The sequence below is a fragment of the Periophthalmus magnuspinnatus genome, chromosome 11 (assembly GCF_009829125.3).
Source record: "Periophthalmus magnuspinnatus isolate fPerMag1 chromosome 11, fPerMag1.2.pri, whole genome shotgun sequence".
In the NCBI taxonomy this organism is placed as follows: domain Eukaryota; kingdom Metazoa; phylum Chordata; class Actinopteri; order Gobiiformes; family Gobiidae; genus Periophthalmus; species Periophthalmus magnuspinnatus.
In genome coordinates, this window is record NC_047136.2 from 13,850,152 (window position 1) to 13,864,662 (window position 14,511).

A 14,511-nucleotide genomic window follows, 5' to 3' on the forward strand; every position below is an offset into this window, starting at 1 on the left:
TAGAAGATGTGAATCTTCTAGGAGACAGTACGGCATTAATCTTCATGTCAGACAGTGTGGCTTTATTCAGAAGACAGATCACCAACTATAAATCCAAACTAATAATGAGTGAGATCAGGTCTTTTTTATAGTCATTCATTACAACAATTTCTATCACAAAATACTTTTACAACTTACAAAATATAAAATGGCCAATGCTTGCTGACCAATCACACCATATAATATCATGATTGAGGGGTGAGAGGCTTATAATTAAGACCTTTTTTCTCATGTTACAATGTAGATGTTTATCGTCCATTTCCTCCTCATATTCACCGTAATGTTGTTTTACAGCAGGATCAATCTGACTAAACACAGGCTTGGTGGAGACAGTATCAGTGCAACGCTCTCATAAATGTCAGTCCTTTGAATTGCTTTACCATGCGTGGCCTATGTCTCTTCTCCAAAAGTCACTGCCGGTTGGTCTGATGTGTTTAATACAAAAGCGTACATTGTTAAGACTATATTATTACCAGAACTCTTGTTAATGCAAAGAAACTACTTTTGATCATCAGTCCCAAGCTGAAAAATGTGGCTATGGGACCTTGAAAAATGCTTTACATTTGGAGAGAATAAATATAGCCTACTTGTTAAACGATTCACTATTATCATTTCAGAAAGTCTGGTAACCTCTTATTGATTTTCTACAGTCTGTGTCTATGTGACAAACAACACCATAATTAATTTCAGATGCATGTACCACCATAAGCTGTTATGGTTCTTTTCTACAAATGTTATGATGAATGCAACACTTTCATCTCTCTCTGAATATAATACTACAGCTATGAAATTCTTTCTTGACTCCTTTCTCTCATAAAATCCAACATCCCCTTTTAAAATACTTTTCTTGTATTCTGCCTGTCTTTTCTTACACATCTTTCTACTATTATTTCTGTTGTTGTTTAATGACGTACTGTGGAAGATTCCAGGCAAAGCTACACCAAATTGTCCCCTTAATGTTCCATCTATTATTTTTTTGTTGAAATTCAGTTATGTACACTTTTTTGTAAAGGTTTTGTAGGGTCTGGTAATTTTTTTTGTAGTTTTTGATGAGCAATAATTTCATGATTCCACTGTGCTCTATGATTGGTCAGAACTTTAAACATCTCAGAACTACCCAGAATGCAGACAGAACCTATAATTAAGGGGACAAAATGGAGACATGCATGTTGTGGATCCCTCACCATAAAGTTACAAAGTGCATCTTTAAAATTATTATTATTTTGTCAACAGTTTTTGCCTTTGTTATCCTCTATAGGTCTTGTGTGTCTGCATCCTCACTACTTGTCTCTGAAGTAGTTGGTAAAGATTTATGTGGCGATGAATTTAGCAACATTGAAAACAAGATATTTTGAGGGTATTACTTATGACTACTTATGTATGGGTTGCAGAATCTGGGGGTAGACTGGCAGGTAGAGTTGCAGGTAGCTGAGGCAAGGCAAGCTAACAAAACAATGATAGTATGACCAAATATTTAAAGAAGCGGCAGACCATTTAAGGCTTTATACACTTGTTTTTGGCCCACGTGTTTTACCTACAAAAGATAATTGTCTAACAGGCCTGGTATGCTTATGTTTCAGTCGGTGAAAATAGAAACACATCATATCAATATTATGGACTCAAAATAGTTTGTTATCAGAACTGCATTAATAAATTCATCTTTTCCGCATATTACTTTCAGAGATTTGAAGCTTATCCCAACTATATGAACAGCTACATGAACAAATGTCCATTTGTTTTCATGCTCAAATTAATTAGGTTAAGCATTCTTCCAATCAGAGGTTATGTCATTTGAATCTTCACCGATACTCATACAGTCTTTGTGTCCTTGGGCAAGACACTTTAGCTTCTCAGATTATTGTTTCTAAATGTCAGGTTCAGCAGTAATGGAAATATCACCAACATAATTATTGTGGTATAGGCTCTGATGTAGATTTCACCAGTTTAATAAATATAAAAAATGAGGTTATAAGACAAATTTCAGATGATCTAGTTCTCAGTCTGTGCTCTGTTGTTGTACACTGAGGTCCATGAGCTGTGGTGGGTTTCTGTATTAATGCTAATTCAGTTATGTTCGTCTTTCCTCTAGTTCAGTGGATAATTAGCTATTTGTCTTAATGAGTGCTCGAAGGGCCACTTAAAGCAACTTTTCAAGGTTCGTAATTATTCTGTGATAGATATGTAAAACAAAGACTATTGTTCACAGTGCACCAGCAGCATTTATCAGTACAAAATAATCGCTTTGTTTAACCTATATGGGTCCAATACCAACAAACTGTCCGTCACATAACGTGCTGCCCTCCTGACCTCTCATTCTCCATTATAAATGTTATTTTTCCGACTGTAAAACCTTTTGAAGAGTGCATTTTCATTTGAGATTACCCTGGATATAAACTGTCTGGTACATAGCTCTTACATAAAGCTTTTCTATTTGCGCAAATATGAAGGTATCATCCCGTGTGCATTGGACTATAAAATGTAGCACTGAAAGCTTGTAAAAGGCAGCAGTGGATCAAAGGGTACGTCTTTTACTGCGCGGCGCTTTGGAGACAGCTGTGCGCGCGGATCTGTCACGTGTGCGTGGAGAGCCAAGAAGAGAGCCGCGCGCGCCTCCAGTCCCAGTGTCACACCTGCGTCTGGAGCGAGAGGTTTGAGCTCAACATGTAACTTCTTTTACGTGAGAGATGGAGAACCAGAGCGACGCAGAGCTGCCGCCCGCCACCAAAGCCCTCCTGGGAGTGGGTTTGGATAACTTAATCTCGCTGCTTATATTCGCGCTGATCTTCATTCTGGGGGTTTTGGGGAACACTTTGGTGATCACGGTGCTCGCGCGCAGTAAACCCGGGCGGCCACGCAGCACAACAAACATCTTCATCCTGAACCTGAGCGTGGCAGACCTGTCCTACCTGCTGTTCTGCGTACCCTTTCAGTCCACCATCTACGTGCTGCCCACCTGGGTGCTGGGCGCGTTCATCTGTAAGTTCATCCACTACTTTTTCACCGTGTCCATGCTGGTCAGCATCTTCACACTGTCCGCCATGTCCGTGGACCGTTATGTGGCTATAGTTCACGCGCGGAAATCCTCTTCTATTCGCGTGGCAAGGCACGCGACCCTAGGTGTGGTGCTTATTTGGACCCTGTCTTTGGGCATGGCGTCCCCCGTGGCACACTTTCAGAGCATCGTTGAGCCCGAGGACAATAATACATACTGCTGGGAGGTCTGGCCGGACCATCACCGGAAAGTATACGTTATGTGCACGTTCGTGTTTGGATACCTGCTGCCGCTCGTGCTCATCTCCGTCTGCTATGCCAAGGTGAGTGCGCGCCAGAGCGCACGGTTTTACGCAGAATGGACCAGAGTGGTTCTTCTATTTCTTTGTGATAAAAAAAAAGTAAACTTACAAGGCAAGAGAAAAATAATTCTATTTTGTTGCAGGTTTTAAACCATCTTCACAAAAAGCTGAAGAATGCCTCCAAAAAGTCCGAGCTCTCCAAAAGAAAGGTCAGTGCTGCCTCTGCAAATGAACTCAAATTGGTGTCATTGAAATCGACTTCATCTTATGTTACCACTCAGATGAGCTGTAATTGCAGCCTTTGTGGTGATGGATCAAATCAAACATTACACTAAAATGCACCACAGGAGATAAAAGGTGAACCCAGCCACCTTTGCTGCTGGCTCACCAGCAGACTTACTCAAATCAGTTTCCATTAACTAAAATGTAATTTTACATAGTTTATGTAAATTTGATATGCAAATCAGCAATATAGAGGCAAACACACATTGCCACATGCATTAAGAAACAATGATACACAATGGTACAAAAGATCCTGACACAAGGTCAGTATCACACAACATCCACAATTTCAATTGGCACAGGTCCTAAAATTTGACATAAAAACACATTAAAGCAGCAAATGAAATGGTATCTATGGACAAACCATGGATGTGGGAATGGATTTCCATTTGTAAGCCCATGTCCAACCATTGGACTAAACAGGTTTCATTTGTGGTTGCTGCTATCAAATACAAATAAAATGCATTGGCTGTCATAGAATGGTATATGATGAATGGGAAGAATACTGCAATATAGATAAATAAAGTAAGTTTTTGGTCATGACGAGATATTCTGGACAGCTCATGTTAGAGGTGCAGTAACTGTAGTGGACAGCCTGCCATGGGCTTTTCTCTATAGAGAGGTTATAGCATCTTCTGTTTTAATGTTAATTTTATGATGATTATTTGTGATTATTTATGTTTTGATTTGTGTGATTTTAATGTCTTTCTTATTCAGTAAAGCACTTTGAATTACTTTGTGTACGATTTGCGCTATACAAATAAACTTGCCTTGCATTGCTTTGCCATTGCCAGGAATGTTCCACAGTATGGCATTAAACATATGTATCTTGCATTTCAATACTAAGAGGTAGACTCGATACTTGATTCCGATTCCAATACTGCAATGATAATAAAAATACCCTTTATTAGACAATAGAATGCCATTTTCAATATTAAATCATAGTACTTCATTTTATATTACCATGCCGTCTTATATCTGTGTAATCCCTCAGTCATTCAGGTTGGTTCCACAATGGTCCATGAGTGTATACTGGTCTATGTGTCTTATACTTGTTCTGATACAGCTCAAAAACATTCTAAAGCTATTCAGGAAAGGTTTGTTTCTATCTGCTTGATGTGACATTTTTTAGTATTGATACCTTTTCAAATTGACATCTAGTTTCAATACTAGTTTTAGTATCAATTACTACCTGATTTTCAATACTTTTGACAACCCTAGTGAGCTCTAAACATATCTGACCTGTGATTTGACATGATGATGTCACCTTCTTGTCTCTGTGGAGATAGTATAGATATGTTTTATGCCATACTTTAGTACATATGTTCAAAGTAATATCATCTCCATGGAAACAGGAAGCAGGTGGCGGACCTCCACTTGCAAAGTTGTGTACTGCGCCATTAAATAAAAAGAGATAGAGATGGTTTGGACATGCAAAGTGGGAGATAGGTAGAGCTGGATGTAGAGGAAGATCAAAGAGGAGACTAATGAATACTGTATAGTGAAAGAGGACCTGAAGTTTGGAGACAATAGGATGCAAAGAAGAGGGTCAGAAGAAGCTGATCTGAACTCAATATGTTCTGTTTTTTCCAGTACCCAGCATGCTAACAATGCAATTAGCCCTTTAGTAGAAATAACAGACATGCTTTAGAAGCCTGGAATGACTGTAATTGTATCCTGACTGCTCTGTTCAAATCCATTAACATTTTCACTGGACATTTGACCCAGAGTCACAGCAGATGTGATTACATTGAAATCTGAAGTGGAAATTCTAACTGAGCCTCAGAACAGCCTTTTGGCTTTGACTCTCGAAACTGGTTCATTCATTTTTTTGACAGTTCTTTTATACAAATTAGCTGCTAGAAGTGTAGTTCATACACTTACCAAGTTTAAATCATCTACTAATTGTGTCATAATGGCCATGCTAATAAAATGCACCATACCAAAAAAGAGACCAGAAGAAAATAATTGTTTACTAATAAATAATGTTATGATATTATGGACTCACACGTTGGTTAGCACTCCTCTAAGAAGGTCCTTGGATAAATTACCAGAATGGTACTGCTGTTGTGCCCTTGGGCAAGAATAAGTGGTAATGGGTGGAAAAAGTCATTCATTGAAAAACATTTTGGGCTATAGGGCTGTGCAATATGGTGATTAACACAGAATCGCAATCTCATTCTATTTTGGGAATACTGACATATTTTGATTCAATTTTTCTCTATTTCATGAAGCTGGAATGACAGATGAATTTAACAGTTCAGTGTCAACTTTCAGATGAAGCAGATGACTTTATGTACCATAAATAAATAAATCCAGACTGAACATAAATCAAGATGAAATTTTAATCGTGAAATTGTTACATACATTTTTGTACATGTTCCTAACCCTTACTTTGAGGGTTTAAATGTGATCATTGAAATTGTTACAGTTACAGATAATAGACTTAACTATACTAAATGTAGGTCTAAAATGCTATGTCTCCCTCCTCTCTCCCCTGCAGACCGCTCTGACCGTGCTGGTGGTAGTGGTGGTCTTCTGCCTCTCCTGGCTGCCCCATCACGTGGTCCATCTCTGGGTGGAGTTCGGTTCGTTCCCCCTGAACCAGGCCTCCTTTGTCTTCAGGATGGTGGCCCACAGCTTGGCTTACAGTAACTCCTCAGTCAACCCCGTCATTTACGCCTTTCTGTCCGAGAACTTCAGAAACTCGTACAAACAGGTGTTCTGGTGCCGCACGCCAGACTGCCCCCTGAACGACACTCGGGACCACCGTAGCAAAATGGACACGGCCCTGTCCACCAATATCAGCGCCGCATTCAAAAACATAGACTCACAGTTCACCAAGGTGATCTGAGCGTGCTAACCGTGCTAATGTGGCTAAAGCTATGTACAGGATTGGAAGAGATGCACATTTTAAAGAAAATAGTTGTGAGAATGTGTTGTCAATATTAATTTTGCAACCATCATATTATACTTGCTGCAAGAAAATGCATTCCCAACTCTTCTGGCTCTGGCCCTATCCCGCAGTGGTAATGCGTTTAGGTACACTCCACAGACAATGACTGGAACTGAATAAATGTAAATGTTGTATCTGCACAGACTCCAGGTTCAGTGAGGTAATATGAGACTTGGTTCTTAGGCTGTGTAGAGTATTTAATTACCAGAATAATACTGTATGTCAATTTACAGAGAATGTATATGATATGTTTAGTATTATGTCAATACCACAATAAACTGTATCTATCAACACAGTAAGACTTACTGCACAAACTAGAAAGATTGCAAAGATGGACAAGTGCAACTGAACATTTTTTTGAGCGTTTCAATTAGAGGAATAAACCCAACTCCAGTAGGAAAGAACATCTGCTAACTAATTCAGGAAATATGGGAGTGTTATCAGGAGTTCTGCATTGGTCTTTATCTCTGAATTTATTTCGGGATGGGAATTTCCAGTACAGCCTCTTCCTAGGAACAGATCGTTATTCAGTTCCTTTCTCAAGAACTAATTATAAAAACTTATTTGTGCAGATGAGACAACAATTAGGTCTAAAGTTCTATTATTTAGCATATTAGTATATTCTTTTAACAGAGATTCAAAACATGCAAACTTTTTAAATTTCTTCTTCGAGCAGTTGCAGACCTATAGCACCCTGAGGTATTTCCAAGGAACATTATTTTGAAATAGTCTCTAGCAGATATGGAAACTAAGATGTCAGTTGTCACATTCACTTATTAATGAATTCAAAATGCATACGCAGTCCAGAAGGTTGTTATTTAGTTCAAAATATGTATCCTATTAAGTGTGTGTTGCTCAGGAAATATATTATCTTATTGTAAGATAGTCAGATGTTTTTTAATGATGAAACAACAATGTGTCACTGTGGTTATATCCTGCTGTTTTGTTCCTATATATATAAAGTACACATCATTCCCGTGTCGGCCATTTTGTTCTTTGTGTTGTCGTGGAAACTGAGGAGGGTAGGTCTTACATCACGTTAATATCGTATGGTTAATACTGGCTTTTTCCTTGGCCTATGCTCCGTGCTCTTCTATGGTTTAGCATGTGGACATAAGAACAGCCATTTATCCATTTAATCTAAGAAAGGAAATTACACTCCCCTTGAAAAAACAAGGTCAAAATACATAACAATCTATTGACAAGTATGTAGACAAATATTCTATTTACTTATTGCACAGTACAAATACTATTCATTTTACTTCCTCAATTCAGAGACTTTTGTAGGAACATTCACTGAAAATGCATAGTATCACTCATGACTCATACAATCAATACCTGTTTATTGGACAAATTAATTACAGTAGGTCAATCATATGTGACCTGCTGTTACTGTATTTGGCCTGTGGTAATGTGTATTCTTTGATGTTTTGCAAATTCTTGAGTGGTGCATTCTTGATTTGCACAGCTATTTAATACAACTTTACATTTTACCGACTAGTACTCCGATGTGTTTTTGCCAACATTCTTCTTGCCGACCTATTCTGCAAAATCAACTCTTTTAAACAGCTTTTAACCATGTTATAATTGTTTCTCCTCACCATTTACAAAGTTGTAATTGGAGTGATTCGTGCATGTTTGAGCAATCTTTAATCACTTATTTTCAAGATGACATATTATCTATCAATCCACGTTATCACTGACACCGATATACGCTCACTGCGCTTCACTTACGTTGTTTTCCAATTTTATTTTTAAAGCTATGCAGAGGATTTGGCAACATTGTATAGTCATTTTTTCTGTACAAAAAATCTAAAATCACAGGTTACTAGTGTGATCTGCAACTATCCATTGGAGGTTTCTTTGTTGTGATGACATTTACGATGACGTCAGCTTCCATTTGGCACACAGAAGGCAGGGGATTTGTTTCTTTTATTAAGTTGTTTTAAATGAATATTGCCATTTAAAATGTGCAAATTATAACATAATGGTCCTTAGTTTATAGCTACAGAGCAGACACAAGCACAATAGGTCTTCTTTAGTAGAACTATATGCAGCCTACAGTCACACCTGGGTTGGCAGTGCACATAGAGGACACATACACTATATAGGCAGTGCAGGCCTCAAGTGAAAAATCAGAACCTCCAGAATTTACTCACTCAGCCACAGAGGCTGCACTACCACTGATTAATGATTGGCTGCAGCTTATGGGGTTTAGGTAGTGACCATTCAGATCAGAGAGAGTCCTTTCAGGTTTAAACTAGCTGGATATTTCACATTTTCTCAACACAGACTGGCAGCTTTTACGTCCATTTTGCACCTCTAGGTCTGCAGCAAGAGTAGTGCCAGACAGAAGACTTAAATGGAAAGCATCATCTCTCATTTTAAAATTTGGTTGGTAGAATTGTCCTGTCCCCAGATTCACTCCATATGCAACTTTCTCAGTTGGCAGTTCTGGCTACAGCACAAAAACAATGTAGCTTTGAGACACAAGCTAAAATCATCTTTAATTAATTCATTCTGGCCTTCTATTATATGCAACATTTTGATTACCTTTTACCATTCAGAAGATATAATATCTTGTTTTAAAGTTTGAATCACTATGGCAACGGCCCTAATTTTGGATCATTCTGAAGTCCAAGGATAGCTTTATACTAACACAGTTACTCGTATAAGAAGGTCTAAGGTTAAATCAATGGGGAGTTGAAGTGGCGTTTGCATGTTGTTTCCTCAGCTTCCTGGTCATGAGTGATATCTATTTTTGCCCATTCAAAAGATTTTATTTTGTAATTTGTAATTGCTTTGGCAACAGTGTTAGGTTTTTTGAACTAAACATGTACTAGACCAGAACTAGGGTTAGAACAAGACCAAACCTACAAGTCTACATTGGGCTCAAACAGAACCAAACAAGGAGCCTTGGGCAGTGTTCTATTGCTAGTTTGCATGTAGGGTCTGGGTGGATTTGGGTTTCATCCCATCAACTCAAAACATGCTCAATAGGTTAAATCCTCCAGCTAAAATGGTCCTGACTACAAATGGTTGAAGATCTGGAGATGGGTTCCCCTATAGCCTTAAAAGATGGGTCAGATGCAGAGAACAAACTTCTCTGTGGAGACAATTTAGTATGCCTTACATTAGAATTAAATTTAGCTAAGTCCTTATTGTAAAAGCACTGGCCCATTATGTTTGAACACTTCTCTGCTGGTTTTACTGACAGATTGTGATCCTTTTTGCTGTAGCTATTCTAGATGTTTGGTAACAAAGAGCGTAACTTCCCTGAGGAAGTGTTCATTTAGATTTGGGGGAATTAACTGTAATAAAAACTAATGAAGTTTCTGTTTTAAATAGTGAATATCAGTTAAAATTATCCTTGAACTCAATTGCATATGACATTAACTCGTCTCTCTGCTCTGCTCTTAGGTTTGCCAGAAATGTTCTGTTTTTGCTAATGTCTTTTCATCTGCTTGCAACAGAAAACAATATTGTTTTTTTCATAAACCTTTAAGCCTAAAGGTTAAATGAGGAAGTACCGGGCATGTGCCCGAGAAGAGACTAAACTAAAAAACAACAGCTTCTTTAACCATCGTGAGATATGCACTGCCACATCTGTTTGTTTCCAAGGAGATGTTATTGCTTTATTTATTACTCAGTGAAATTAAACTGAACTATCTCCAAGGAGAACAGATGGTGGTGCCATCATACTGGGCTACAGGTCAGATCTGTGGAGAGGCAATCCCGCTCTCAGTAAGAATGCATGCTTTTCTATGTACTTTTGGCTAATAAAACCTGTAGTGAAATAGACAAGTTTAATTGCATACTGTGGAAAATTACAGGTAACGAAATAACATCTCTATGGAGACAAGCAGGTGGTAGACCATCCACCAGAAAAATCACATGGTTATAAATTCCATCATCAAGTCCAAGTTCATCCTTGGTATATCTCTTTTGAAAAGTACTGAAAATGGGGCCCATCAAACAGGAAGCTGAAATCCCTGAATAAACAGTTTCTGATATTGTTTTCTTGAAGTCTTTTTGTGAACATGGCTAATCCAGACCGGAGATGTGATATAATACAGATTACAGATAGTTAATGTCAGAGAATGAATAGGATTACCCTGACAGCCCACGGGTATAATGGACCCCACTCTGTCAGATGTCCCTGTGATTCGGATTACATCTGTAAAGAGGCCGGCGTTGTCATTCATTATAGGTGTACTGCAAGTCTGAATAAAATGGACAAATACATTCTAATAATGTTGCATAGTGGGAATAAAATATATCAGCATCTGGGGACTTGAGACCAGGAGACCAAAATGAAATCAGACCAAGAGCTATCCAAGGCTCTCACATTTCATAGAGGCACTGAAGCACTCTCCAAAAAAATAAACCCTTATCTTACCCTCTTTTTATAATGAAAAATTTAGATGTCAAGGACCCCCAACAGCACTGTGTAGTAGCCAAACCAAAAGCAAATCATATCATCTCCACTGTAATCATTGTCTTTATTACTTTCATTTCTTTGTTGAAAAGCAGTATAGTTGTTTTGACTCTGTGTGTTTTTTTGGAGGATAATTGTCTGTTCGTCTGAATTATGTGTTAAAGATAAATTGCAGTTTTAAGTTGGAACAAATCTATTCTTTTCTACTATATCTATGAGTATTGAGCTTTGAACTTTTGTTCAAAGTTGTACTTGGTGGTGATAAACTACCAATTGCCACAACTGCCCTGGGGTAGACTGAAAGAAGAGTGACAAAAACAAAACCTTAACCTATTTTAACCAGCATCTTAACTTTAAACCATATTGTTGATCCAATAATAAAGGACTGATATCACAGGATGATGTTTTCCCCATATAGAGGAAGTGTGTAAGGATTTTCAAACCCATGATGTGACACACACACACTTGCATTCGTACATGTAGGTAGTGCCTGAAGTGTTTTGCCCAAGGACACAGAAGTATGATCAGAGCAGAGATCTAACCACCAAGTGTGCCAACCATTTCTCCAACTGACATTTCTGTATTTATCCTGATTTGAGGCTTGTACCCAAACTCTCTTTTACTCGGGCTTGTAATCTTTCTGAGGCATTTTTGTTTTTATCCAAAAGTGGTGATTATAACTCATCATAATTTTGATTCAAGGGAAAATTTGTTTTACTACATTTGAGTGTCACAGTGATGAAAAGAAGGGCGGACTTTGCAGCCCCACTCCACATGAAAGATATGAGTCTAAACCTCACTGCTGGATCCTAATTGCATATAGAAATGAATAAAGCAAATAACTGATAAGTGCATTTGAGCATATGGAGCCTGAGCGTAGATTAAATGTGATTATATTCTTTTGAAATGATGGAAAAGTCATTCACATCTGTTCTGACTAGAGCCTGTGCATAATGTAATCAGCTAGATGTAAATTAGCATCAAAATCATGCTCTGGTTTAAAATAGCAGCTGCTTTTGTGCTTTGATCAATCATGAATACCAAAAACATTAATGTGACATTCAATGCATTGATTTAACTGATCAGTCTGGATTCACGTCATTGAAAAAGTCTAAGTTTTTTAAAACTTGTAGACGGCTCTTAGCCGCAGGTGTAGCAAAAGGTTAAGCACCGTCTGAGCGATTTCAGCAATATTACAGGAAATTTGTGGTTTCTGGTTTGCATAATATAAAAATAAGCCTTAAAGGGACACTTCCTTTTCACCATGGAGATGTTATCACTTGGCTTGGAATGTTCCACTGCATGGCATTAAAGTTTTTATCCTTTTTCAGTTACAGGTGGTTTTATTGTTCAAAAAATACCTTGGAAAAAAATGCATTCTTCCTGAGAGTGGGGTCGCCTCTCCACAGATCTGACCTGCGTAACCTGCTTGTCTGGATATGAAAGTAAATGTTGAATGTCATATTGGTGGTTTTCAGATTTTAGAATGTTACATTGTATTTGCCATGAAATATCTAAAAGGTAAATTCACAGATGTTGTTGAACCTGATCATTTCTATTACTGACAAGACCCTTGAAACTGCTATATTACAACAAAAATCACATTTTAACAATATTCATTTTAGCTGCCCCCATCTGTTTTAAATATTATTGGGCTATAGAATGTTGTGACGTCCTCTGACACCCACCAAATGTGGACCATTACAGGAAAATAAATACTATCTCCATGGAGACAAGCCTCTTAGATTAGGCTGCTAATTTATATAATAAAGTAAATGCATTGGTCACACACATTACTACGGAGCCCGGCATACGACATTTGGAAAATATAATATTAATTTGTGGCCACAAGATAATGTCATGTTACCACAAGACATCATCTTGAGGGAGGGGACTTAATTTTTATGAGGGAAGAACTTAATTATCTTGACGGAATGACTTAATTATCATGAGGGAATGAGATATTTTTTTAGAGTTTTTATTTTTTAAGTTAAATATATTGTGTACTCATGAAAATATATGTATAGAATTTATTATGCTCCCTCAAGATAATTATGTCGTTCCCTCAAGATAATATCTCATTCCCTCAAGATAATTATGTCGTTCCCTCAAGATAATATCTCATTCCCTCAAGATAATTATGTCGTTCCCTTAAGATAATATCTCGTTCACTCAAGATAATATATTTTCTATTTTGTAAATATTATTATTCTCCTTTCCATCATCTGCGGGGCTCCATACATTTCTGATTTTAAAAATGTGACTGAAATATGTAGATTCAGAAAATGTCCCTGTTGTAAAGTTCACTGTACACTAGAGGGCAGTGTTGGAATGTTTCTAGTCCAATGAGATGTCTAGGCCTGTAATTTCTTCTTTCACTTAAGCTTGTGGCCTGTGTATTCTCCATCTCTCCCATAAGACAAAACCACAGAAGCAAATCAGATATAAAAACATGTCTAATTGAATGTGCATTGATTTTGTGCAGGGCGTGTGTCTGACAGAGCTCTTTAACACAGCGTTAAGACCAATCAGTGCTGATGTGAGAGGCATGAACTTAAATTATGTAGGTTTTTATCAAAAAGGGAAAAAAGTGTGGTTGACCTGAAATGAATTGGAAATTACTTGGGTGACATTATACAAACTGATATGGCGATACTGTGGCTTATGTCAGACTTCTGTAAATGACTTATGCAATGAGAAATAATAAATGAAAAGCATATTATTCTAAAGCACATGAATGAGTCACAGTTCATGTCTTGTTATTAAAAATAGTTCAAGCTAAAATTGGTGTTCTTGTAAATACAGTGTTAGTGTTTGTGAATGGCAGTGGTAAACACACAGTAGCCAACATAATCAAAGATGATGTCTAAATATATCATTTACATTTGAAAGGGTGACTTTACAGGATCCTTTTCTCTATTGTGAGACATCCGTGTGTCTGTCTGGTGTATTCATTGGACACAGGCAGTATTTATTCCTGAACTGGAGGTTATTTCCATGTTCATTGTTATTGCGGTTGTTACTGTCTATGGACTTTTGCGTCACAACAAAAAGGCCCATATTCATTTCCCTGACAGAATTGCGGGAAGTTCAAGTTAAATTATTATTATTATTATTTATTTATTTTTTGTTTTAGTTTGTTTTTTGTTTTTTTTTTTGTTTTTTGTAGCTGACAGTTTCGACTGCTCACTAGTTACACTCTGTAGAAGACTGATAGTGTGCAGTAGAGGTGGAACGAGGTGCAAGATTGGGTCTATGAGAATAAGAAAAGATGAAATTTTGACACAACTTGTTATAGATAAATTGTAAATAAATTGTGCAATACCATGCACAACTTGTTATTTATTTCTATCTAATACTTTTCTTGTTATTATCGTGATGTGTTTTGGAAATACAGCTTCTCAAGGAGGTGTAACATCATTATTCTCCTGTGTGCACAGTCTTGTGACAATTTTGTCTTGCGAGATCTTGTGGCACGAGATCTTGTCCCATCCCTAATGATC

The 14,511-nt window shown here is 37.5% G+C and overlaps 1 protein-coding gene across 1 annotated transcript; it reads left to right on the top strand.

The window, feature by feature from the left end:
* Positions 1-2,629: 2,629 nt before the first annotated feature.
* Positions 2,630-7,156, top strand: galr1a (galanin receptor 1a). The gene is made up of 3 exons (XM_033975821.2): positions 2,630-3,353; positions 3,476-3,541; positions 6,118-7,156. The coding sequence occupies exons 1-3, from the start codon at positions 2,724-2,726 to the stop codon at positions 6,466-6,468; spliced, it is 1,047 nt and encodes a 348-aa protein (XP_033831712.1). The 5' UTR covers positions 2,630-2,723; the 3' UTR covers positions 6,469-7,156.
* The last annotated feature ends 7,355 nt before the right edge of the window (positions 7,157-14,511 follow it).

Coding starts and splice junctions, on each gene's coding strand:
- galr1a (XM_033975821.2), top strand. CDS start 2,724: ATGGAGAACCAGAGCGACGCAGAGCTGCCGCCCGCCACCAAAGCCCTC. Junction 3,354..3,475: donor TCTCCGTCTGCTATGCCAAG/GTGAGTGCGCGC, acceptor ATTTTGTTGCAG/GTTTTAAACCATCTTCACAA. Junction 3,542..6,117: donor CCGAGCTCTCCAAAAGAAAG/GTCAGTGCTGCC, acceptor TCTCCCCTGCAG/ACCGCTCTGACCGTGCTGGT.